The sequence below is a fragment of the Nymphalis io genome, chromosome 7, assembly GCF_905147045.1.
Source record: "Nymphalis io chromosome 7, ilAglIoxx1.1, whole genome shotgun sequence".
NCBI lineage: Eukaryota > Metazoa > Arthropoda > Insecta > Lepidoptera > Nymphalidae > Nymphalis > Nymphalis io.
Window position 1 is genome coordinate 667,732 of NC_065894.1, and position 25,250 is coordinate 692,981.

Genomic DNA, 25,250 nt, shown 5'->3' on the forward strand with positions numbered 1-25,250 from the left:
AGAATCCAAATGTATTTGAATACAAAACAAATCTAATAAAATTGTCAGGTGGCAATTTTAAAATATTCTATTTAATAATAGTTTCAATGGAGGAAAAAGTCACGGCGACCGAAGATTGCTAGCTATGTTACAAGAAACGTCTCCACATCATTGAGATAATTAACTTAAAACATATAATAAACGCACGAAATTGGATAATGAAATATATATTAAATAAATTGCGTTAAAATTATAACAATATTACAGGAGCGAATGAATGGATTTAAATGAATGAATCAAAAATGAATTAACTTAATGGACAAAAAAAAGAGTCAAAAATTGTGTTTCTATTTCGTGCGTTATCGCAAAAGTTCACGATTTAATTACTTTTAAAACATTTCATAAAAAGAAAAAAAAAAAAAAAAAAACAATATATTATAATCAACTATTTTGTGTATTAACTTACATTTTGTCACCAAATTTGTGACTTCGAAATAGAGATAATTAGATCAGCAAATTCTATATATAATAAAAATGAAACTTACACGTAGGAACGAATAGTTTTGGAATATATAAGGTTAGTGTAATTTTAGTCACTCTAATTACAAAGCGTTTAGATTACGACACTACTGATTACGTTTTTTTTTTTATATCTATAATAATAATTACGGATTTACACAGAAATTTTAATAATTATCTTCGAATGAATTTTGTGTCAATCGATCTAAATATGTTTATTTTTCACTAAATTCATTGAGAGAGAATTGAAAAATGGCGGAAACGGCTTCCTTACCAGATTGTGAAAATGACATTATTTCTTAAAATTTGTTTTTCAATTTCGTGATATAGATCATAATAATATACGTATTTTGAGAACGAGTTATTACATGATACATACTTTTATTGTATCACTTTAGTGGTATAGAAACCGTAATCACGCCCGTTCAATATCGCTTATATGAGTAAAGTTTTAAAAATTGTAAACTTATCGGCAGAGCGACTACGTTGATTGTATTGATAGGAAATTTTCAGCGCATGGGGTCCATATATCTTAAATATAATTACGTGTTTCGAATCGAACATTAACCGGCCTCGCTACTAAACGTAGTTTAGCGGGTGTTTAGTTGAACGCACGAATCTCTTCATCTTATCAATGATTTGACATTTGAATGAAGAAGATTAACGAACTAATTGTTTAACTAATCGCCCGCTAAACAACATTCACAGATAAAGCTAGTAAGTTAACATTACGTGAAAAGCGAATTAAAAGTTCAAATGATCGGGAGTTAGTACTTATCTTAAAATTTGGTTAAATTTATACTTTAAATATATCAAAGTGTCCATACACAGAATTTTTTATTGCACAATAACATTTCTTTAAAACTTTGCTGTTGTTTACAAATTCATACCTCAAATATTCAAAGCAAAAACCATTTAACTGGAGTGGGGTTTTATTGTAGTAACAAATTTTTTATATGGTTGTAGTGGTCTCAAAAAGCAAAGCAAATACATTGTGATAATTTATTTCGCAATTCGTTTGGATAACTAAGATTACGAAACACGTAAGGTGCGGGGTGGGTGTGGTGCAGTGACGGTGAGGTGGTGGTGGTGCGTCTATATGGCGTCAATGTCGACGTCGATGTCTCCGTCGTCCTCTTGCTGCGGCTTGGGCGGGGCGACGGGGGTCGTAACCGCCTTGATGGGCGTCACCTTGGCACGATCGTCGTACTCGATCTGATATAAAGGTAACAAATTATAAAGACATGCGTAACACTAGTTGAATTTAAATACTATTATCCTCAAACGTAGAAATAGGGATTAAATCGTGAATAATGTGTACTGGTGATGAATTTGTATATGAGAACGGAGGTAAAACAGTAGGGAGGGCCGTCGCACCTCGATGTCCTCCTCGCTGGCGTCGTCGCTGGAGTCCTCCTCGTCCGCCTGCTGCAGCCAGTCGATGAAGGGCTGCGCGCGCTTCAGCACGTCGGCCACCACCTCCTTGGGCGCGAACTTGCGCGAGGGCTTGGCCGCCCACTCGAGGATGGTCTTCTCGTCGACGATGTCCAGGTCGTACAGCAGCTTGAGCACGGCGGGCACGCGCGGCAGCAGCGCGGCGCAGGTGGCGGCGAGCGCCGTGAGCGCGTGCAGCGCGGCGCGCGGCGCGCGGGGGTCGGCGCGCGCCAGGCGCAGCAGCAGCGCGCGGTGGCGCTTCACGTCGGCCGCCAGCGTGTTGGCGCCCACCAGCACCTCGAACGCCACGAGCAGCGCCTTGGACTTCACCTCCAGCCGGTCGGCCTCGTGCAGGACGTCGCTCACGGCCTTCGCGCCCTCCACCTCGCCGGCGTCGGAGCGCTGTTTGAGGAACGAGTAGAACAGGTCCATGCGCTGCTTCTCGTTCTTCTCGCTGTCCTCCGAGAGAGTCATGCTCTTCGCTCCCTCGGTCAAATCTGAAATAGGTGCAGGCGTACAGATGTCAATAAAATGTTATTGATTTCATAAACAAAGTAAATGTTTTAATATTATTCAAATTAGTCACATTATCATACAAGTCATTAATTGAAATAGGTAATCTTATTTAACAAAGTTTTTTTCAGTTTCAATATGTTTGTAGATACCGACCTTGCATCCTAGCCCTTACAGCCTCCTCGCTCACATCAACCGTCCAGTTGCAATCATCATCATCATCCTCAACAGCTTTGCTCTTCTTCTTGCTCTTAGGGTTTGGAACTGTTGGAGCTACTGGCACCTCGCCCTCCTATTAATAATTACATCCGAGATTCATATATTATGTACATGAATTACATAGATTATATATTTGTTAGTTGTTTTCTAAAATTACTTAGGTAACTAAGATTTATTAAATATCGTCAGTTTTAAGATTGCTTTAAATAAAACACAGGCTTTTTTACATTGACATTTAGGCAAATTATAAACAAATGAACTACGAGGCAACGATTATGATAAATACATTATAAATATTCTCACTTGATAAAAAGATAAGTTAGAAAAAATAACTATAGTTTAGATTATGTTTCTTATATTTATTTTTCCAACTGTTACGGACACAGAAATTCGTTTTTGTTAAGAACATACATTGTTAGATGATAAAACTTCTTTTATCCAATGTTTATAAGTTTTTCTAGTCATACCTTTTAAACTATGTATTTTTGAAATGAATAAAGCTTTTTTTAAAAAGAAAGAAAGAAATAGTCAAAACCTACATTTTTGGCGTCATGATTATCCCCATCATGATTGCCATTGGCAGCGGGACCGCTTCGCTTAGAGCGTTTGCCACGATTGCCTTCTGTCAGCGATGAACCCTGAAAACGATAAATAGATATTTTGTTACTTCTATTGGGGACTCATAACTTTACATTCAAAATATATAATCAATTTTTTTATAAAACAAATAGTAACACTGATTTTTGTCTTGATCTTAGCAAGTGCTAATTGGACACGGACCTGCATGCTGGGGTCGGCAGCCGGCGGGTTCTTGAGTATGAAAGTGTTGAGCTTGTGGTTGAACTCGAGCGGGCCGTGGTAGCCGCACGCCTTGCAGCCCTGCGAGATGGTGTTCCGCTTCGTCGACACGATCAGCTCCGTCTCCGGGTTGTCGCACTCGGGGCACAGCACGAACTTACGTATGAACCTGCCAATTTAGCCCTTATTGATTGATACAAACACATTTTCCTCGGAGGGAAGTATTTCCACCACGTTCCATTGAAAATTAAATTAAAATTATTTGTGAAATAAGATAAAACGGTGAATCTGACACGATCGGAAAATTTTCAAGCACTGAAAACACGTTTTACGTGCTATCCGAGGCATAGTAGTAAGAATACTGCTAACATCAAACCCCCCATATAATTTTATTGGCTCGTTTGGAGGATTATACTCAGGGCCTCGGGATCTGCCTCACGCAATCATATCAAGCAATGTCATATCCCTTACCCGTCCAGCAGGTCCTGCAATTTGGCGGAGTCGTGGCTGCCGTTGACGATGAAACGTTCGTTCTTGAAGTCAAACTGTGTCTGAGCACCCAGCTCGCACCCGAAGTATTTTGTCGGGTCTGGAGTATAGCCATACAATTGTCATCCGTTTCTTTTTAAATTATGATTAAAATATATTTAAGTTTTAAATATAATATATAATTTTTTTTAAGAATAAAATAAAAATAACAAAAACGTATCCAAAAAGGAAAAGGTATTTTAACTTTTCCTCAGTCTCCAAAACTAAAGGGAATTGGTTTTGTAATGGAAATTGATAAATTTAATAATTGTTTTCAATTACCATAATAACTAAATTGTTTACTATAGATAAGAGAAATATAGGGGAGAAGGCGGGTACATAAAATGGTAGCACTCACAGGTAGCGGGCCTGCCGATGGCCTTGGCGACCTCGGGCATGTTGACGATGACGGTCTTGATGCCGTTCCCTTTGCCCTCCACCTTGGCGCAGATGCGCGGCATCTTGTAGCGGTAGAACGCGTCCGCCACGTTCCGGTTTACGTTAACGGACCCCATGGCTGCTTATGTGCTCACTTAATTATAATCCTAACTAATTATTCCAGGGGTGGTTTTTTTTTGACACTGGATCTGTAACAATTGAAATGTACGATAAACTTAAATATTATTATATACATACATAATGTGTGTTTTAAATCTTAACCATATCGCTGCCATATCTCTGGCAATTAATGTCATATATATATTTAAGACAAAAAGCTACTCTTTAATATAATTTTATTATTTACACATTAGATAACACCGATTAAAAAACGTCCAAACGGCTTAGATGTAGAATGCACCACCGGTGAAACTAATTCCATCTACGTAAAGTTTGAGCATGTCAGAATCGTCTGCTCACCGGGCTTGGTGTGACGAGTGCACGGTTGGGCGTCTAGAGCGGCATGCGGGCCGGGGGCACCCGCGGAGCGCGCCAGTCACGTCTGCCGCAACGGCAGCAGTTTCCGATGTCTGTTACTGCAAAACTTTGATCTTCTGTAACAGAATACGCCGCGGCTACTTCGCGTACGCAAAGTTCTAGATATGATGAGGACTTTCGACTGACATAATGATCTGATAGAACCTTTGTTTCCCTCTACTACATTTTAAACTACGAAAACCTTGATGAGTGGCGAAGTCGTAGGTGAAAGTCTTCCTAAAATATATTCTCATGCCATATCGTAAGTAGGCGTTCCCTCTTGTCTGAGCCGTAACTTCTGGTATAGGTCGTTCTAACTACGTTATATGTATAAACGTGCTGTTTTCTGACCTGCGAGCAGTATTGCTTAGTGTGTGAAGCGTCATGCACGCTCGCCGGCAGCCGGGACCCCTCGCCGCGACAGACCGACCACTCTCCACGCTCTGTACTGATGTCTCTGCAGCAATAATTAGTTCGTTAATATTTTGTTACAAAATACATATTTTAGTGGACACGTATATACACTAAATGTATAATGCTAAAGTAAATAAGGTGATAATCTTCATATATAAAATTATACGTACATTTTCCTACGTTTTATGATTCGAATCATTTCTATACATGCCTGGATCGAATTATTGGACTATAGTACTATGTGGTTGCTACGTCGTACTTTGTAACAAATATTTCTTATCAATTTTTTATCAGTTTACAATATGATTGACGTAAGAATTGTAATACGAGCAAATAACTATAATAAATTATCGTAGTTTTTTAGCACAAGTGACGGACAAAGCCAATAAGTACAGCAAACGTTGGCTAAAATACTTTTCCTATAAATGGATATGAATTAAAGCAGGCATTTAGATTATTTCTTGTGAAATGAAAATATTCAAATTTCCTTTCACTCATTTTAAACTCAATATAAACTTACTTTATGAAACTGGTATTTTGCAAATCAAAATGAAAAAAGAATTCAAGGTGATCCTATAAAATTTACTGCGAAATGCGAACTTAAAACAACGTCTGATAACTTGCGTGTTCAAAACAACAGCACGTGTAGTATGAGAGTGAAAAAAAAATCATGACTCTGAGGCCTATACGATCAAGCCAATATAAGCCTAAATTACCTTTAAATTAAGTTAAAAAATTCCATGTTAAAGCTTTCGTACTTACTCACACTTGAACGCGTGTCTTATTCGTACGTGTATGTCCTTGAAAGCGAGCCTTGTGATTGGTTAATAAAACCTGTGTTACGCGCACACGTCGTAACGTGTCGTAAAATATCATATATACTACTTTCGGCTACCGCAATTCGTACAGGAGATTTATAGTTTCCGGTTTTAAATCTGCAACGTAGCCATTGTATTTGATTATATGATTTAGGCGTATAAAAAGTTTTTAGTTTGCAATAACTTATCAAAACTGTTTCGTCACAGTCGACTGCTTCGTGAAAATTGATTGTTTTCTTGATGTATATTGAATACTGTTTACTACTTTTTCACAATACGGAGACTGTTTGTTCGTTTGTTGCAACTAAATAAATATATTAGTTAGTAATTAATAGATATATAAGATTTAGATGGATATAATTGTATACAGTTATTCTGATACGATTGCAATGATATATAATTATTAAAATTTTAAGATATAACGAGACAATCACAGCTAAATTGCATGAAGATGTAGCATCTAGTTTATCACAATTTCATCATCAAAAATCATAGAAGGTCGAGATGGCAAAGTGACAATAGTGAAAAATTTTAACCGATGATCGTTGGTTCAAACCCGGGCAAGCATCACTGAATTTTCACGTGCTTAATTTGTGAGTATAATTCATCTCGTGCTTTACGGTGAAGGAAAAAATCGTGAGAAAAGGTGGTGCAATAAGTTTCAAACCTTCTCCTCAAAAAGGGAGACGAGGCCTTTAGCCCAGAAGTGGCAAATTCACAGGCTGTTACGGATCATCAAAAATCTGCTTTAAAATGTTATTAAATTTGATTCGAAAAGCTTCAATTTCAAGGTCGTATCTTTGGCGCGGCGTAAATTATCAGAGCTTAAGAAGTGTGCTTCATTAGTGAAGTTTCTTTAGACGACCGCTGACGCTTTGAGCCAGGTCGAGTGGCAATCCAGCCGACTAGAGCGTGATCAGAGATGGCAGCAATATAGAAATTGAGATAAAAATATATTCTTTTAATGTAAATGGCTACGACGTGCTTAAGATATTATTCTTTTGGGTGCATTTTATTTATTAAAAAATAATTTAATAAATTACGGTAATTAGTAAGCCCGTAGTTTGTCATTTGATAATTACAAGCTTTATTCACCAAATTTATATTATATTACGTAAATAAGTTATATGAATATTTCGGTCGTCACTATATAATTAATTATATTTTAATTAATTTTGAAGTGTAATATCGATCTGGGACCGGAACTACTATAATGTGTCGATCCACCACATATAAGTAATAACTATTTCGCTGGTCGTTATGCGAAGGCGAAGGAATTTCTAGAACTAGATTCCACTTTAAAATTTGAGCTTTCTCGGGCTCTGAATGACATTTTTTTTATATGCGCCGGAAGGGCAAATGACTCTACTCCATCTGATGGTAAGTGGTAGTAGAGTTCAAACGCGACGACGACCAGTACAGTCGGGAAGAATGTTCTGCACTAGCCGCCCCCGACTTGCCGGCCCGCAAGATGCCTCTTTACGCCTCGTTTGAAGGAACCCAGGTTGTAAAAGGAGGGGAACACGTAAGCTGGTAATGAATTCCATTTTTTGGACATCCGTCCTTTAGGAGGCAACACCCTCAAGATCGCACCTCGGCTCAGGGCAAGTATTCATTGATTCATCGTGGACGATATACTTTCGCGTGATGCAAATATAAGTGCGATTTAACAAACAACTAACGCCATCTATTGGTCTACGAGAAAAAACAAACATTTTATTAAATCGTAATCATTTCAGTTCAAGTAGGTCTAGTCTTGAACATACTGTATTTTTTCTTTAATAAAACATTTCTCTAATGATATGATCACGCGATATCCGCTTGAGTGCACCATAAAACTCCATGACAATCTGGAAATATTCCAAATCCGAAACGCTAAATGCTTATGTAAAGTCTTAAATTTGATGTTTATTGAACATTTTGTCGACACTACGTGGTATTGAATTCACTTATAACTAATTAGTTTCGAGTTTAGACAAGGCAATAAAAATTGTGTTTAATATATATATAAATGTTCACAAAATAAATAGATGTATTAATTAACATATAAATTATAAAGTATTTAATGAATTAAATCAAACTTGCGTGTAAAGTAGTGGTAGTAATAATTTATTTTTTTACTAAATAACAAAAACGATATCAGTCATATTAATTACATAATAAAATGATATTATGTTTATTAAGAAGCAACATCTGTTTTGCGTATAAAATGTAACACATTTGGGTGTTGTCTACGCTACGGCTATAAAGTCCGCAGTGCGCTATGTATGCACGCGTCATTATGGGCGAAACATACAATAATCAAAGCGGAGATGGCCTATTGGTAAGAACGCGTGAATCTTAACCGATGATCGTGGGTTCAAACCCGGGCAAGCACCACTGAATTTTCATGTGCTTAATTTGTTTTTATAATTCATCTCGTGCTTAACGGTGAAGGAAAACATCGTGAGGAAACCTGCATGTGTCTAATTTCATTGAAATTCTGCCACATGTGTATTCTACCAACCCGCATTGGAGCAGCGTGGTGGAATAAGCTCCAAACCTTCTCCTCAAAAGGGAGAGGAGGCCTTAGCCCAGCAGTGGGATATTAACAGGCTGTTACTATACAATAATCAATCTGTAATTCTATGAGCAGACGTTAAGGATTCCGAAAAAATTGTACCCTTTGAACTTTCTAGATAATAACATCATTAACGTATGAAACGCACACAAATATAAGATAAAAAAGAAATGTTTTGCATTTACTTAGTGATCATATTTGATATTTACATACAATACAATACTGATATATAATGTATCGTAAACAACATTAACAAATAACATCCTCGAAATTCTCTCAGCTTACACATACCAAGTAACAACAACACGAGATATCTCAACGCAACCGCCGCACTTTGCGTTCCTAAAAACGTCGTACACGTACATACATGTAACATGATCGGAATCAATGCACATAAAAATCGTTTCTACTAAACGACAATAGTGATTACATTCGCGTGAATCAAATGAACATAGCAATATCGTCGGAAGGCTGACATATATGATAAACAAAAACATTGTCATTGTAAAACAGGATTCATTTATAAGAGACATCGATATATATATTTTGGGTATACTTAAAAAATATCATGTATAATGAATCAGTTTTGAAAAAAAATCATTAAATAAAGCAGCACATCAGTAGATCTATTCGATAAGAACAAATTGGAAATTCATCGCAGAACATGATCGTGAAATGTCAGAAATCAATCAAGTATATCCTTGATTATGAAAAAGTAGGTGAATTGACTACAGAGCCATCTAAACCTGAGTCACCGCCTTCCAGCCATTGGCGCTGTAAGAAATGTTAAAACCACACATTTAATCGTCGATGCCCTATTAACAAAAAGCCGAGATGGCCCTGTGGTAAGAACGCGTGAATCTTAACCGATGATCGTGGGTTCAAACCCGGGCAAGCACCACTGAATTTTCATGTGCTTAATTTGTGATTATAATTCATCTCGTGCTTTACGGTGAAGGAAAACATCGTGAGGAAACCTGCATGTGTCTAATTTCACTGAAATTCTGCCACATGTGAATTCTACCAACCCGCATTGGAGCAGCGTGGTGGAATAAGCTCCAAACCTTCTCCTCAAAAAAAAAGAGGAGAGGAGGCCTTTAGCCCAGCAGTGGGACATTCACAGGCTGTTACGGTACGGCCCTATTAACATTGGAAACTAAGATTACGTCCCTTAATTGTGCCTGTAGTTACATTCGTCGCAATTATCCCTCAAACCGAAATACAAACATGGTAAGTATTGCTACTTGGCAGCAGAAGATGTGATGAAATAACTAGTAAGTACCTTTTTTTAGTTCATTTTATTTAGCGTTTGTTGTTACGTTCAAACTAGTTAAGATTATTCAGTTTTAACATTGTATCATTTAGTAGGACGTCATGTAAAATACAACACGTGGCAAATGGGAATAAAACCCGTTTAAAAGAACTACAACTAACATTGTCTATGAAACGCACGCTTCATAGGAACGATACCATTGCAACAAGAATAACATCCGGTCGAGTTAAACGTTCATGTTGATGTATCGACTTCCGGTATCATTCGTGACATCTATCTGATAAAAAAAAAAAACAATCAATACGATGTCCACTGGGATAGGAATTTCTCAAAGGAAAAATTGTGAAACTTGTTGCCATATAATATTTGATCAACGTCGATCATGGATTATTTCTACTAGGCTGTCATTAATATGCTTATATTAATTTTTAGGCATAACAATAATGTTGCACGGGCAAGCAGAACGTATCCTCCTGAAATGGGGAATAGAATTGGATTTTCCACCACGATCTTACATTGCGGACTGGTGGATAAACACGAGTCCAATTTCATCTAAATCATGCGTCACCTCCACACAATGTTTCCTTTCACCGCTGAGCACTAGATCAGATGCGATGAAAAACCTCGAAAAAAAAAATCTTTGTAAGACTCACGTTCACGTTCTACGAGGTACTTCGGTTCCATTTTCAAATTAAACTTGGCATAAATAAACATACAATAGACACAAATGAAATCCAAATCCTCTTTTATTCCCATAGTTATAAACATTTATTAATTTTTTTTTTTAAGTTTAGTTTTGCTCACGAATAGTAGAATATTTTTTATTGAAAAACTTAGATCATCTACGCCTCGTAAACTTTATGCAATAGTAAAAAAAAAATGAAATACCATGTGTGTATAATAATGTTTCCATAACGAAACAACGTATATGACCAGTGAACGATTTGATCGTACGAGTTGATTGGATAAGGATCCAGTCACCTTCAGCCGGTCGGTCGTTTCAGAAGGAACGCAATTAAGCCGTCCAGCAGTCAAGCGTGAGCGAATACGGGCGCGCGCTTTCACGGCTCAATGGATTTTCGAATCGATACTATATCGCGAAATGGACTTTGATTGTGTACATTTGAATACACTCAATGTAACTGTTGCGTGTAATGGAATAAACAACATGTTAAAATCATCGTTTTATATTGATTACTATAAGATATATGTAAATATAATAACTATATAGAAATAGGATTCGCCCGCATGTTTAGTAAGGGGTGACATGTTTGTATCGAATGGAAGGGTTATCATTAAAGAGTATCATATTTCCTTCCTTCCTTATACCAAATTTCATCATAATCGGTGTAGTGTTCTAGCCGTGAAAGCGTAAAAGAGATTCTAACGAATTAATAATATTATAAGATTGTATAATGTATATTAATCTATGCTAGGTTTTTTCCAATTTACATTTGCTCGAAAACATAATTCAATTCGTTAATATATAACAATTTACATGTCGATTATAATTTTTTTTCCTGAATTTTAACGATATTGGTGTGAATACGAATTATACAAATAATATGTATAATGTTCAACACAATGAAAATATATTCGTAAACTTTCCTAAGACTTCATGTAAGTACAATTTAATGACACATGCAGATTTCCTCGCGGTGTTTTCTACTACAGGAAACGAGATGAAACACACAAATGAAGCACATGAACACTCAATGGTGCATTTAATTATGTTTTTTTTGACAATTTTTTTTTATTACGAATACAATTACTAAAATATTACATTTAATGTATATAACTCAATCAAGCCTCCGCTGAATACTAATATAAACAAAGCAAGAATACATGAAATATTATAAGACTTATTTTCTTAGTAAACATTTATATTTATCATATGTACATTTTTTGCTTCTCTCTGGTATGCTAGAATAAATACGTTCAAGGCATAGACGTTCCTTTTATATTCAGTTCTCTTAATATAATTTAATATGTACTACAATTTATTTCATTTGGTATGTTTCGTTGTGTTATAATGTCTCTTTTTTTTAATGGTATTAGGTAGGCAGATTTGACAAGTGGGTCACCTGATGATGTAAGTGCTCACGACCGTAGTCTTTGGCATTGTAAGAAATATTGACCATCCCTTACATCGCCAATGCGCTATATACCTTGGGAACTAAGATGTTATGCGTCCCCTTGCGTCTGCAGTTTCACTCGCACCCATCAAACTGGAACACGACAATACTGAGTATCGCTGTTTGGCGTTAGATTATATGATCAGTCGTAGCTACCTAGACGGACTTGCACAAAGTTTGAAAATTGTATTTTACATTAAAAGATTTATATATTAATTACTTTTTTCTGTTGATACTCTATCTACTTTTATAGAATATTATATAAATGATTATGTATCCCAAATATTCTTGCTGGTTCTTTCCGGTAGTATCTACATTCCAAACCGGTGGTAACTTAATATTTAAGTGACATCATTTTGTAAAATGACTATAATAAAAGATGATTGTTAAAAGTGCTTGCATGACATTACTTGAATAAAGTATAAAACTCTTTATTAACTCTCGTTTTCAATTCAACTTCTTTCGAAATAAGATGTTGATAAAGATCAAATATTCGGTAAAAAAAAACACACGCAGGGTGCGTGTAATCGCGATTACAATAAGGTATATAACAATATACATACATACCACACAAAATTAAGTTAGACGCGTCATAGTGGATGATTATAAATAAATTATCAAAGCGATACGTCGCCTGGTCAGGTCGTTTTAGTGTCGGGTTAGGTTAACGCGGAGGCGAGCCAAACGTCAGCCGAGTCAAGGTCGATTTCATTTGCAACATGTAAATTGTCCGTTGCGTATGTCCACCGGATTCTTTACCGTCAATGTTATGTCGTTACTAGCATATGTGATCAGAGTCACTAAGCTTGGTCCATCCAGTGTGCGGTGGCGAAGCGGTTTCCAACACCACTCTCGTACAAATTAATCGTCTATCAATCGATGGAAAGGATAGTGTTTAAGGGATTGTCGACGTCATTTCCCGATCGTCAATTGTTGATCACGTGACAAATCGAATACATAATTCGAATGCATTTTGGTCAATACCACGCCATGGAATTTTATCCAAACCCAGTCAGTCCCTCGTAACTAACCGCCGAGTACAAGCACAATAATGAATAGCTGGTTAAAAGTATGCTGTTCGCTTAAACCCTTCTCTTGTTTCAATCGATCGTGCGCTAAAAATGTCGAGGAACACGGGAGACAGCGAAGAACATATCCGAGGTAGTGTTATATTTAACACAATCAACACATTGTCGTTACATCTTACATCGGGGGCGGCAAATGTGTATAATTTAATTAACCAATCACAAATTCTTCGAACTTATCGTATTGGAAGATAGAAATACAATGAAATCTTTTATTGAGGTAGAATAAGACGCTGGTAGACGTTTACTGCTATGTCGAGTTGTTGTGTTGAAATTATTTACCGTCTGAAGTTCGAAAATCTCCAACATTTCACTATTTTTAAATCGCTAGAAAGCATCTGCGAAATGATACAACTAAAACCAGGACGTTGATCTGAGCTATATTTTTTCCTATTAAATGAATATATATTTATTATTTTTTTAAATTTACTTTATATCAACTTATTATGTATATATATATATATATATATATATATATATATATATATATATATATATGTCCACCGGATTCTTTACCGTCAATGTTATGTCGTTACTAGCATATGTGATCAGAGTCACTAAGCTTGGTCCATCCAGTGTGTGGTGGCGAAGCGGTTTCCAACACCACTCTCGTACAAATTAATCGTCTATCAATCGATGGAAAGGATAGTGTTTAAGGGATTGTCGACGTCATTTCCCGATCGTCAATTGTTGATCACGTGACAAATCGAATACATAATTCGAATGCATTTTGGTCAATACCACGCCATGGAATTTTATCCAAACCCAGTCAGTCCCTCGTAACTAACCGCCGAGTACAAGCACAATAATGAATAGCTGGTTAAAAGTATGCTGTTCGCTTAAACCCTTCTCTTGTTTCAATCGATCGTGCGCTAAAAATGTCGAGGAACACGGGAGACAGCGAAGAACATATCCGAGGTAGTGTTATATTTAACACAATCAACACATTGTCGTTACATCTTACATCGGGGGCGGCAAATGTGTATAATTTAATTAACCAATCACAAATTCTTCGAACTTATCGTATTGGAAGATAGAAATACAATGAAATCTTTTATTGAGGTAGAATAAGACGCTGGTAGACGTTTACTGCTATGTCGAGTTGTTGTGTTGAAATTATTTACCGTCTGAAGTTCGAAAATCTCCAACATTTCACTATTTTTAAATCGCTAGAAAGCATCTGCGAAATGATACAACTAAAACCAGGACGTTGATCTGAGCTATATTTTTTCCTATTAAATGAATATATATTTATTATTTTTTTAAATTTACTTTATATCAACTTATTATGTATATATATATATATATATATATATATATATATATATATGTCCACCGGATTCTTTACCGTCAATGTTATGTCGTTACTAGCATATGTGATCAGAGTCACTAAGCTTGGTCCATCCAGTGTGTGGTGGCGAAGCGGTTTCCAACACCACTCTCGTACAAATTAATCGTCTATCAATCGATGGAAAGGATAGTGTTTAAGGGATTGTCGACGTCATTTCCCGATCGTCAATTGTTGATCACGTGACAAATCGAATACATAATTCGAATGCATTTTGGTCAATACCACGCCATGGAATTTTATCCAAACCCAGTCAGTCCCTCGTAACTAACCGCCGAGTACAAGCACAATAATGAATAGCTGGTTAAAAGTATGCTGTTCGCTTAAACCCTTCTCTTGTTTCAATCGATCGTGCGCTAAAAATGTCGAGGAACACGGGAGACAGCGAAGAACATATCCGAGGTAGTGTTATATTTAACACAATCAACACATTGTCGTTACATCTTACATCGGGGGCGGCAAATGTGTATAATTTAATTAACCAATCACAAATTCTTCGAACTTATCGTATTGGAAGATAGAAATACAATGAAATCTTTTATTGAGGTAGAATAAGACGCTGGTAGACGTTTACTGCTATGTCGAGTTGTTGTGTTGAAATTATTTACCGTCTGAAGTTCGAAAATCTCCAACATTTCACTATTTTTAAATCGCTAGAAAGCATCTGCGAAATGATACAACTAAAACCAGGACGTTGATCTGAGCTATATTTTTTCCTATTAAATGAATATATATTTATTATTTTTTTAAATTTACTTTATATCAACTTATTATGTATATATATATATATATATATATATATATATATATATATATATATATATATATATATATTAAATTTATGCTTTAATTTCAAAATCTAATACAATCAATTCAACCAAAAAATCGAAAGTTGACTGGAGATTCCTTTTTGGGGTAAATCATGAATAAAGGCAAATGTATAATTTAAAATAGCATTAAAATGGTATTTGTGTATGATTATTTTTCACGTTACGTGTGCAATATAAAAAGAATATTAACAATACTGAGTATCAAAATTAGATCCCTATGTATTTGATATAGCAAGACTATGAGAAAAGAAATCAATTATTATTTTAATTTATTAATCAATTAAAAGCTGTATGATGAATAGGTGATTGATTAGACAATTAGATTGACTAGATTTAGAAAAATTTAATAAATTACAAAATTGAATACGGTTTGGTATTCACCAAAAAACGTTTGAGCAAAATTTCAACGCGATCGATCGATTTCCAATCCAAACTGGTTTAAAATGCTGTTGCAGATTGGACTCGTACATACAAACTAGTCGAGTTAAACAAAAGCTTGTGAAAAATACGGATCCGTTCGTTTTTTTTTTTTTTATAGAATAGGAAGGTGGACGAGCATATGGGCCACCTGATGGTAAGTGGTCACCAAACGCCCTTAGACATTGGCATTGTAAGAATTGTCAAGCATCGCTTATAGCCAATGCGCCACCAACCTTGGGAACTAAGATTTTATGTCCCTTGTGCCTGTAATTACACTGGCTCACTCACCCTTCAAACCGGAACACAACAATATCAAGTATTGCTGTTTTGCGGTAGAATATCTGATGAGTGGGTGGTACCTACCCAGACGAGCTTGCACAAAGCTCTATCACCAGTAAACAGTTTACGGGTAGTAGATATGTCTACGAGGCGTTATTCAGAAGTTAACAGTGGCTCGCTATACGTATATATAACGTATACTATAAGTATTATATTAAGATGATAGACATTAATGCTTCAATAAAAAACTTTACATAGAGAATTCAACGATTCGTAATCATAACGAATTACTTTTTTTTCATTATAGAAACCAAATTTTAATCATAGTTTTAAAAATAAACAACGAAATTAATTCAATCAAATGCTTTTAGCCTGGGAGCCGAATATGATTAAAATTATATATTAAAAATAAATTAAAAAACGTGGTGGATATAGTCGCGGGTAACAGCTTACGTTAATTATAGCTTCAACGTGTATTTATCTTAAGTAATTTAATGTATTAAAATTATCAACAGGATATTAGGTTATTCTGACTTCATTATTACACAAATAGGATTCCGCATTGCCGACGGCATATAAGGCACCGCAGGAAGTGCCGAGGTGCTGGGTGCAAGGGAGGGAGAGGCTAGGGTGGCACGTCGGGGCGCATGCGCCGTGTTATCGATTCTATTCTAGCTGCGACCGACTCGAACCTTCCAAGCGAGCCTAGCCGATTTGAAAATTTAGGACAGGCATAAAGTGATATAATACATATCACGCATCGTTAAGCTGATAACAATTATTTTATATGAACATCAGTATAAAGAAGCAATAGCAATATGAAAACTGACTTCAAATAAAATTCGAGCCCATAAAAAATACTTCCCCTATTATTTCACCTTTAGAGGCTGGTATTTTTTCGGGACCGGAAAACGGAATAAAACGGGAAGTATACCCTCCCAAACGAACAAAAAAAAAAGAATTTTCAAAATCGCTTCATAAATGACGGCGCTCCAAGGTAACAAACATAAAGAAACAACGGAATTGAGAACCTACATTACTACAACCTTTTTTTGCAGACCGTTAAGAACGCTATAGGTAAAGAAAATAGATTAGCAAAAAATATACAATAAAATCTATACAAAAAAGAATTTAAATAATCAAACTTAGTTTCTTACAAATTTAATAGCTATTACATATCATTGAGTAATAACAAAAGGCAAGATATACTAATGAATCATTCGATAATATTTCCCACAGTGGTCGCGTCAGAGGTCGGCTATCAACGCATCTCCTGATCGATCGATAAGACTATTGAGATGCGCCGTAGACTTCACAGGCCAACAGGACAACGAACTTGACCTATTTAAAAAAAATACCTAGTGACTAATTAAAAATAATAGCTTTAAGGCCAACGTAAGAACTTCTAACGAGTATTTCTTGGTAGGGCCCCTTTCAGAACCGATGATACCAAGAATTGTCTTCATAAGACCTGATAATGACGCTTGAAATGTTCTCTCTATAACCGGATATTATAATCAAAATCCAATCATCCTTCCTCATTGGAGTACCTCATTGGAGGTGATTGGGATGTTAGGTATCCTATGTGCTTTTCTGTAACCCTGACAACGTGTTTGCTTAATTTTCGTGATAATCGGTTGAGTAGTTAAGAACTTGGAAGCGTAACGAACAAACGAACAAACACACTTTCATATTTATATTATTAAGGATTCAAATATGTTTCTCATAATTTAGAACAGTCAAGTTAAATAATGAATAAATAAATGTTAAATAGATAATTTAAAGAAGAACCTGAAGGAAACTTAGTAGGTGCTTTTGTTACCATTTAAATTACACAGTAGCAACTTTATACATAATACAATAAAAGATGATATTTGATAAATGTTTATGTGATCAACGTATATTTTTCGTTATTAAATTGTTAGAATCATGTAAATATCATGTAAACGCAGCCAACATTTTATTTTAAATTATAACGAATGAAATTCGATCCTACTTTTAATAATTAATTAGACGAACGCTCGCATCGTTTCATTGCTAAAGTAATTCATTCAAACCAATATAATAAATGCTAAAGTGAGTTTACTTGTTTGCATATTAGTTACGCTTTCACTTCTTAACTATTAAAACTATCATCGTGAAAATGTGCAAACGTGTTGTCAGGGATACAGAAACGGCCATAGGGTGCCTAACACCTTACCCGCCCCTCTCACAAACCGCGGGCGGAAACTGCTACAATATACGTACACATTGATATGGAATACGATTTTGTATTGTTTCTAATCAAAAGAAACGTCACACACACGAGCAGTTGATAACGATTTTTAATAGTAAGCATTGAATATTCTCTCAATATAACTATTACAATAAAATCCGGTCATAATTACCATAAAGTACATGCGCCTCTGGCTCGGGTCAGACAAGAAACGTCCCACGCAAAAATTATCTTCATTTACTATTGAGATAAATTGTTGTCATTTTTTTCAATTACTTAACAAAACTTTTCGGGCATTTTTTTTAAACTTATGTAATGGATAGAAGTGTACATTTGAACCGTGTTTACACTCTTCAGTACGGATTCGTAACGTCAGTAATGCCATTATTGTGACACGACAAACGAATCGAAAGTTTTGTAAATAAGAGATTCCTATTTCACTGCTATGTAACTGTTACGTGAAAGCGTACCAAATTATCTACAAAATTTATCATTTCATTGTCATTGTTCTTTTATTCATAAATAATATAATTTTGAAATTTAATTATAATTTCTTTTAAAATATTTGTAACAGGCTGCTTGGATTGGATTAACACGCGTTGAGCATTACTTGGGAGTTAGATGAAGTGCATCCGACAATTATGTCGAAGTGATTTCGAGCATTCGTCTAAAATATTCAATACATGCAACACCGACTGTTGGTCACGTGATATCGAATACATAATACGTCATTTCCATATATTTTGCCTTTCTACAAACGACATCGACTATCGCTATGTGACTTTGTCTAGACCCGCTACTCCAACCCCGTGAGTCGTTTGATGATGTTATTTAGCCTACAGACTTAGACTATCTAATACACTTGGATTTTTTCAAATCAGACTGATAGATCCTGAGATTAGTCAGTTCAAACTAACTTAAACTTATCGTTGATAAGTTTCGTATAGGCTTTGCAAGTGGAATGATTTCTTCGTACGACATTGCACGTCATCGCTCAATTATTTAAGGACATTTTTACCATTAACTAATTCTCGTGCAAACTCTGCATGGCTTTCAACAGATTTTCCAGCAACGATCAATCATCTGAGCGAGAGGGAACGAGGTCTCTGTGCTAGCCGAGAAAGGCGAGTGCGTCGACCTCCATGACATAACACGTTTCGGCAAATAGCGGACGTAATGTCTGCTGTTATTTGCCGCAACTTCGTCTAAGGCTTGACTTGCTTGACTTTATATGAACAAATGTGTGCTATGCAAGCAAACTATATACTAGCGACATGCATGAGGACATTACTGACTAGCCGGCAGTGGCACCATTTCACTACCAAGCTCTAATTCATGATTATGAATGACTTATCTCATTCACGTTTATTGACAGTCAGACATATCTAATTCACGTTTTTGGAAAAGATCTATTGGTAGATAAAAATCATGATGAACATCCATAAATCAACGAATGGTATAATGGAAACTGCTAATATATTTTTTAAACAAGAATAATGTTTCGAATTAAAATCGTATTATTTTAACTTGAAAGCATAAATAACCAGAGATTTTAACGACTTGTATAATTAACACAGTGACTATCGCGGAATGACGTGAGACTCTGAACGAAAACCCGATAACGAACGGCGAGAGTGGAATAATTCTAAAAATAACTAAGCGCAGACAACCGAAACTTCGTTACTTATTTTGATAACGAATTTAAAATTCCAAACTTTTCGTCAATGGATGAAGCGAATGGAAAATTATACTCGAGTTCAGATTTTTAGGATTTCGTTCACGACTCACGTAAGTGAGTACCTAACTCGTAGTGTCGGCCCCGTGTAAAGAATAACAATGCAAGTTGCAATATTTCTCTTCGGCTACAGTACGTATTGTATGTAACAAGCAAAAAGCTAGGACAACTAAAGTTCCGAATTTTTATCTACAAAAACTGTATATACTAGAAACCAGTTTACAGACATACTCTGTCAGTTGAAGATTGAAAGTAGTTCTCGTCAAAGAAAAGCATCGTGTCGCTAAATAACGTGGTGAGATAAGAGCTTAGGTATTAATGGCTTTATGTCAAGAGGAAAACAGGAAATGCATTAAAGAGCTGTGAGAGGAGGGAAATAATAAAGGACAAAAAAGTGCGGCAGCTCGTATTCGTTGATATCCATACGTCTTTTTATACAGGAAGGCGGACCAACGAAAACGCAATAGATAGACATTGGCGATTAAGTAATGGTAACTATCCTTAGATAGCAAATGTAGCACCAGCCTTGGGAACCTTCGGAAGCCGCAGCTTGCACTGTATAAACAACAAGCTAATCAAGCTATTTTCGATAGGATTTGCTTAAAATCCATTCTTAGTGAGCGTCTACGTCAGGGAAGGAGTAACTGTGACAAATTTCAAGTCAATCGGGCGGATAGTATAGGAGATCTCGTAATCATTGGTATTTCGCTTATTTATTAGTATTTTCAGTAGAATATTCATTCCGAACCGATAGTAGATTTACATTCAATTCAATTTTACAAAATGATGATCCAAAAGTTATATAAGTTGTTATAAAAAACAGCCAGTTTGAAGATTTTTATTTTAGGTAGATTTTAACCTAACCTACCCCAAATAAAAGGGATATGGTAAAGCGAATGTCGATATACGAGAAATCTACCTACACAAAACTCCATTTTAACAGTGACGGATAAAGCAAATCTTATTATCGCGTTCTGAACGAGCCTTCTGGATTGATTTAATATTGAATTTGCACTCAAGAACACGGCGCGGTAATCCAATATAATGTTTGCAATTCAATGTTATGTGGGCATTGATTGAATGACAGTTCAGTTGAACTGGATTATATGTTGCCAGTTAAGAAATTTAGCAGATAGCTAAACAATTATCCAATCTATCTTTGTCCATATAACCAGCAGCCATTTAACAGAATAATATTTTTTTATTAACTAAATAGGCGGGATGATAAATGGGCCAAAACAAGGTAAGTAGTCACCAACACTTTATATTGGTACTATCGCCAATGCGCCATCAACTTTGGGAACAAAGATGATAAGTCTGTAGTTACACTGGTTTGCTCACCAATAAAATCAAAATACTAATTATTGATACTTAGCAGTAAAATATACAGAGATGGTCTTGCACAAAGCGATATGTTACTATGTAACCAAAGATGTTATAAGTAAAAATTATGTTATCACTTAGAAAGATTTCTTGAAATTCCACTCAAGAAAAAAAATAATTTAAGAGTCTATGGGGGTGTTCTTTTGATTCAGGTTCTTAAAAACAAAAACCATACTAAATTCAAGTTTACGGACGTTGATGCGGACCACTGGTAATTTCCGCATGTTTCACGATTTTATTGTTTTTCTGAAATAAATGTATTAAAGTGCATATAAATATTTTTTTTTTCTGAAATATATCTATAATAACATAGTCAATATTAGTCATAGTACATTTTTGACTTATACATTTCGAAATTATTAGAAAAAATTATTCGCCTGTATTGAGTTGCTCATCCGTAGCTTATATAGCTCATTGAATAGAAATTGATCTGAAGTTTTCAAACAATGTGTTAAAAGTAGCGTGTCCGTAATCAATAGGGCCAGACTATTGTACAAGTTCAGGTAACAAAAGATAAATTCACCAGATTGAATGAAAAGAATTTTAAATGTCTGAACTATATATGTATTTTATACTGTATATATATCATGTTACTCAAAGCCTTACGATTGTCTGAGCTCGTTTTTTTACCTTGGAGGAGAGTTACGCTGTATTTTAAATTTAAAACCAAACCATTTTCGCATATTTTAACAAAAAGTAGTCATCAGAAATTTATAAAATCCCAAAGGTTTTACAATTATTTTTGAGATCGCCGTTAAATACTGTTATATATATATAAATACGAAATGTTGTCGATTGTCTAGATTGGACGGACCGTATTACGTGAAAATATACGACTGAATATAGTCAGTAACTCTTTTGTGGGGCTATGTATATACGATTCTACAAGAGGCTCCAAGAAAGTGTTCAAAATGCTTGTATGTTCAAAGGATTCATCAATTAATTTATCAGTCGATACACCCAGTCCGTATTATCTTTGACGAGCTGCTGTGGTGCTTACGCCGTTTTATAGGCATCTGACTCAGATCTGATTCAGATTTATTTCAACTTAAGATAATCCACAATAAAAAAAAACGAGTAAAAAGTATATAGTATACATTAATATCTATTTTGGGTTATAACCCCCATAATAAATATTTTAAAAGCATATAATAAAGACAGTCTTTATATTACAATTTTATTAAATGTCTGTGTAATATATGTGTATAGGATATTCGAGTAACTTTGTGTAATGGTGCAAATTATTGTATAACATGATATGACATTATTGTATAATAAATTACTTAATAATTTAGTTGAGATGTTGACGTAAACTATGATGACAGCAGTAACAGATAATCAACAGTTATAAAATTTAAAATTATACAGATATAATCAAATAAATATTATTTATCATATATTACACCTAAGAAGTCCTCAATAAATATATAAATTTGTAATTTGGACAATTGTTCTTTTATGTGATTAATATTGTTTTTTTAAATGTTTTACTCAAAATGTTAGTACTATTTCAAGGTAATAAAAAGGTAATCTTCAATTTACTAAGAATATATATGTTTCATATGGTGGTATAAAGCACACTTACAATCTTAGCAGTAATAATAAGATGCATCATACCACATTTATAGCACAGCATCATTGATCGGAAAATTAATTGTCACAGCAATAAATCTCATTAAATACCTAATTTAAATTTGAGCACATGTATATTTACAAGTACTTTTGTATTGTACTAAAAGGAGTCAGTGCTTTAGATGCAAATGTTTGCATTATTATAACTCCGAAGGGAATCTTCGATGTGTAGTTAGCAAACGAGTCAATTAGTCAGGCATATCTTGAAAATTATTAGCTATTTATGGTAAGCTAGCTAGCCAGTGTAATTATAGGCACAAGGGACATAAAATCTTAGTTCCCAAGGTTGGTGGCGCAATGGCTATGTAAGCGATGGTTGACATTTCTTTCAATGCCAATGTCTAAGGGCATTTGGTGACCACTTACCATTAGGTGGCCCATATGCTCGTCCACCTTCCTATTCTATAAAAAAAATAAAAAAAAGCTTTTTTGAAATCAGATAAAACTTAATTACATCAATAATAGCACCACTGAATTTTCATGTGCTTAATTTGTGATTATAATTCATCTCATACTTTACCGTGAACGAAAACATTGTGAGGAAACCTGCATGTGTCTAATTTCACTGAAATTCTGCCGCATGTGTATTCCACCAAGCCGCACTGGAGCAGTGTGGTAGATTAAGCTCCAAACTTTCTCCTCAAAAAAGGGAGAGGAGGCCTTTAGCCCAGCAGTTGGACATTCACAAGCAGTTACGGTACATCAGTAATGTATGTTATGAAATGAACTACATTCTAATATTTGAATTACTTTATATAATAGGACAATAGTCTATACTATTGATTCTTTAGCTTCAATCACTAGTTACGTTTTGTGCCAAATCTCTTATTTATATAAGTGATTTCTTTGATTTGAATTAAGAATACAAGTTGAAGATAATAAGTTAATTCGAAACAATTAATACATAAAAGTATTAAAGTTATACGAAATTGATGAGTCATTATTTTTAATAATGTTTTGAATATTTAAAATATTTCACATTGTTAATTTATTCATTTAACACACACACTTAACAAAAAAAAAATTTCATATTGGATTTTTTATAATTGTTTAAGCCTTGTATTTAAATAAATATATTATTTGATAAAAGGCCACTTCATACAAATACTTCGCCATTTAACATAAAAGTGAAATATTTGAAAATAAGTATTTTAAATGTAATTTACGCTAAATACAAGACAAACCGACATATTATTAGAATGCAGTTGTTGCTAAAACAACCCCTTGATTCTAAATTTAAATCAGAAAAAGAAGAATTAAGCGACTTTTTGTATAACCTCTTACAAATTCTAGAATAAAGATATAAAACGGAAAGGGATTTAAAAAAAAACAATATTTGATTAATATTTAATAAACTTACCTGTATATCTTGCTAAAGTCATATAAAATGGTAGCGCCCCACTGGACGAGAGCTCACAGATGGGATGAATTGTTGATCCTTCCTCGGAGCTTGCACCAAGAAGCACACGACTTGCCGGGCACACCAACCTGTCACAATTCAATATTAACTTCACGTCCTCATTTTACGTACACTTCCACTAGACAGCTATTTAACAAAGATATTTGCTACTTTATCAGATTTCTAAAGCCGAAACGTACGCACCAGCTGGCGAAAACGTGGTATCTGTTAGCCACTTGCTATGTATCTATATAAGTAAATATGGAGTGAAGATATTCGATATTATGTTGATGTATACCTTCCCCCTATGACGATGCGCGGTGACTCTCAATACACGTAAGTAGAAAAAACTCTCGTCTACACCACAACAAAAGTATAGGAAAAAAACATTAAATAAATTGAATTTCACAAATTTCATACACGATACCGTGGCTAAAAATGACGAAGACAGAAAATAAATGAAAATGCACACTTTCTTATGTTTCTGGAACTGCCTTCACACCGGAAGCGAGAATATATTTAAACTCGAGACAATAAGCATCACATTTTTTAGAAAACATAAATCTTTAATTGAATAATATTGCATTTCTATTTATTTAAGGCCACAATTTAATTTAAATTTTATTATATAGTCTTGACCACGTAATGTTGAATTTAAAATTTAAGTGAAAACAAATTTTAAACAGGAAATAACATAAATTGTCTATGATAACGGACAATACTCTTCTTTTTTTTATACATTGTCTTACATTACAAGACATAAATTAAATAATATGACACAATAACGAAATTAATTATTACTCTTTAGGTCTTTAATAT

General features: G+C 34.9%; 2 protein-coding genes across 12 annotated transcripts in view; one reads left to right on the forward strand and one right to left on the reverse strand.

Annotated features, from left to right (window-relative positions):
• On the reverse strand, positions 1-24,940 carry LOC126769423 (eukaryotic translation initiation factor 5). 11 transcript variants are annotated; one of them, XM_050488191.1, is made up of 11 exons: positions 24,730-24,940; positions 24,393-24,520; positions 5,257-5,362; positions 4,849-4,964; positions 4,349-4,577; positions 3,934-4,051; positions 3,445-3,631; positions 3,204-3,302; positions 2,602-2,737; positions 1,876-2,429; positions 1-1,713 (listed from the first exon to the last, which is right to left on the reverse strand). In XM_050488191.1, the coding sequence occupies exons 5-11, from the start codon at positions 4,503-4,505 to the stop codon at positions 1,594-1,596; spliced, it is 1,371 nt and encodes a 456-aa protein (XP_050344148.1). In that variant the 5' UTR covers positions 4,506-4,577; positions 4,849-4,964; positions 5,257-5,362; positions 24,393-24,520; positions 24,730-24,940; the 3' UTR covers positions 1-1,593. The 11 variants fall into 11 exon arrangements, with proteins under 11 accessions (XP_050344148.1, XP_050344144.1, XP_050344146.1 ...); XM_050488187.1 differs by having other exon boundaries at positions 4,849-4,982; XM_050488189.1 differs by having other exon boundaries at positions 4,849-5,003.
• Positions 1-25,250, forward strand: part of LOC126769601 (terminal uridylyltransferase Tailor-like) — a 598,301-nt gene that overhangs the window by 256,808 nt on the left and 316,243 nt on the right. The gene's annotated exons all lie outside the window — the stretch shown is intronic.

Excerpts from the sequence above, each read along its gene's own strand:
- LOC126769423 (XM_050488192.1), bottom strand. The coding sequence starts at position 4,505 with ATGGGGTCCGTTAACGTAAACCGGAACGTGGCGGACGCGTTCTACCGC. Across the intron at positions 3,632-3,933 it reads TTGCAGGACCTGCTGGACGG|GTTCATACGTAAGTTCGTGC; the intron begins GTAAGGGATATG and ends CTAAATTGGCAG. Across the intron at positions 1,714-1,875 it reads CCAGCGAGGAGGACATCGAG|ATCGAGTACGACGATCGTGC; the intron begins GTGCGACGGCCC and ends CCTTTATATCAG.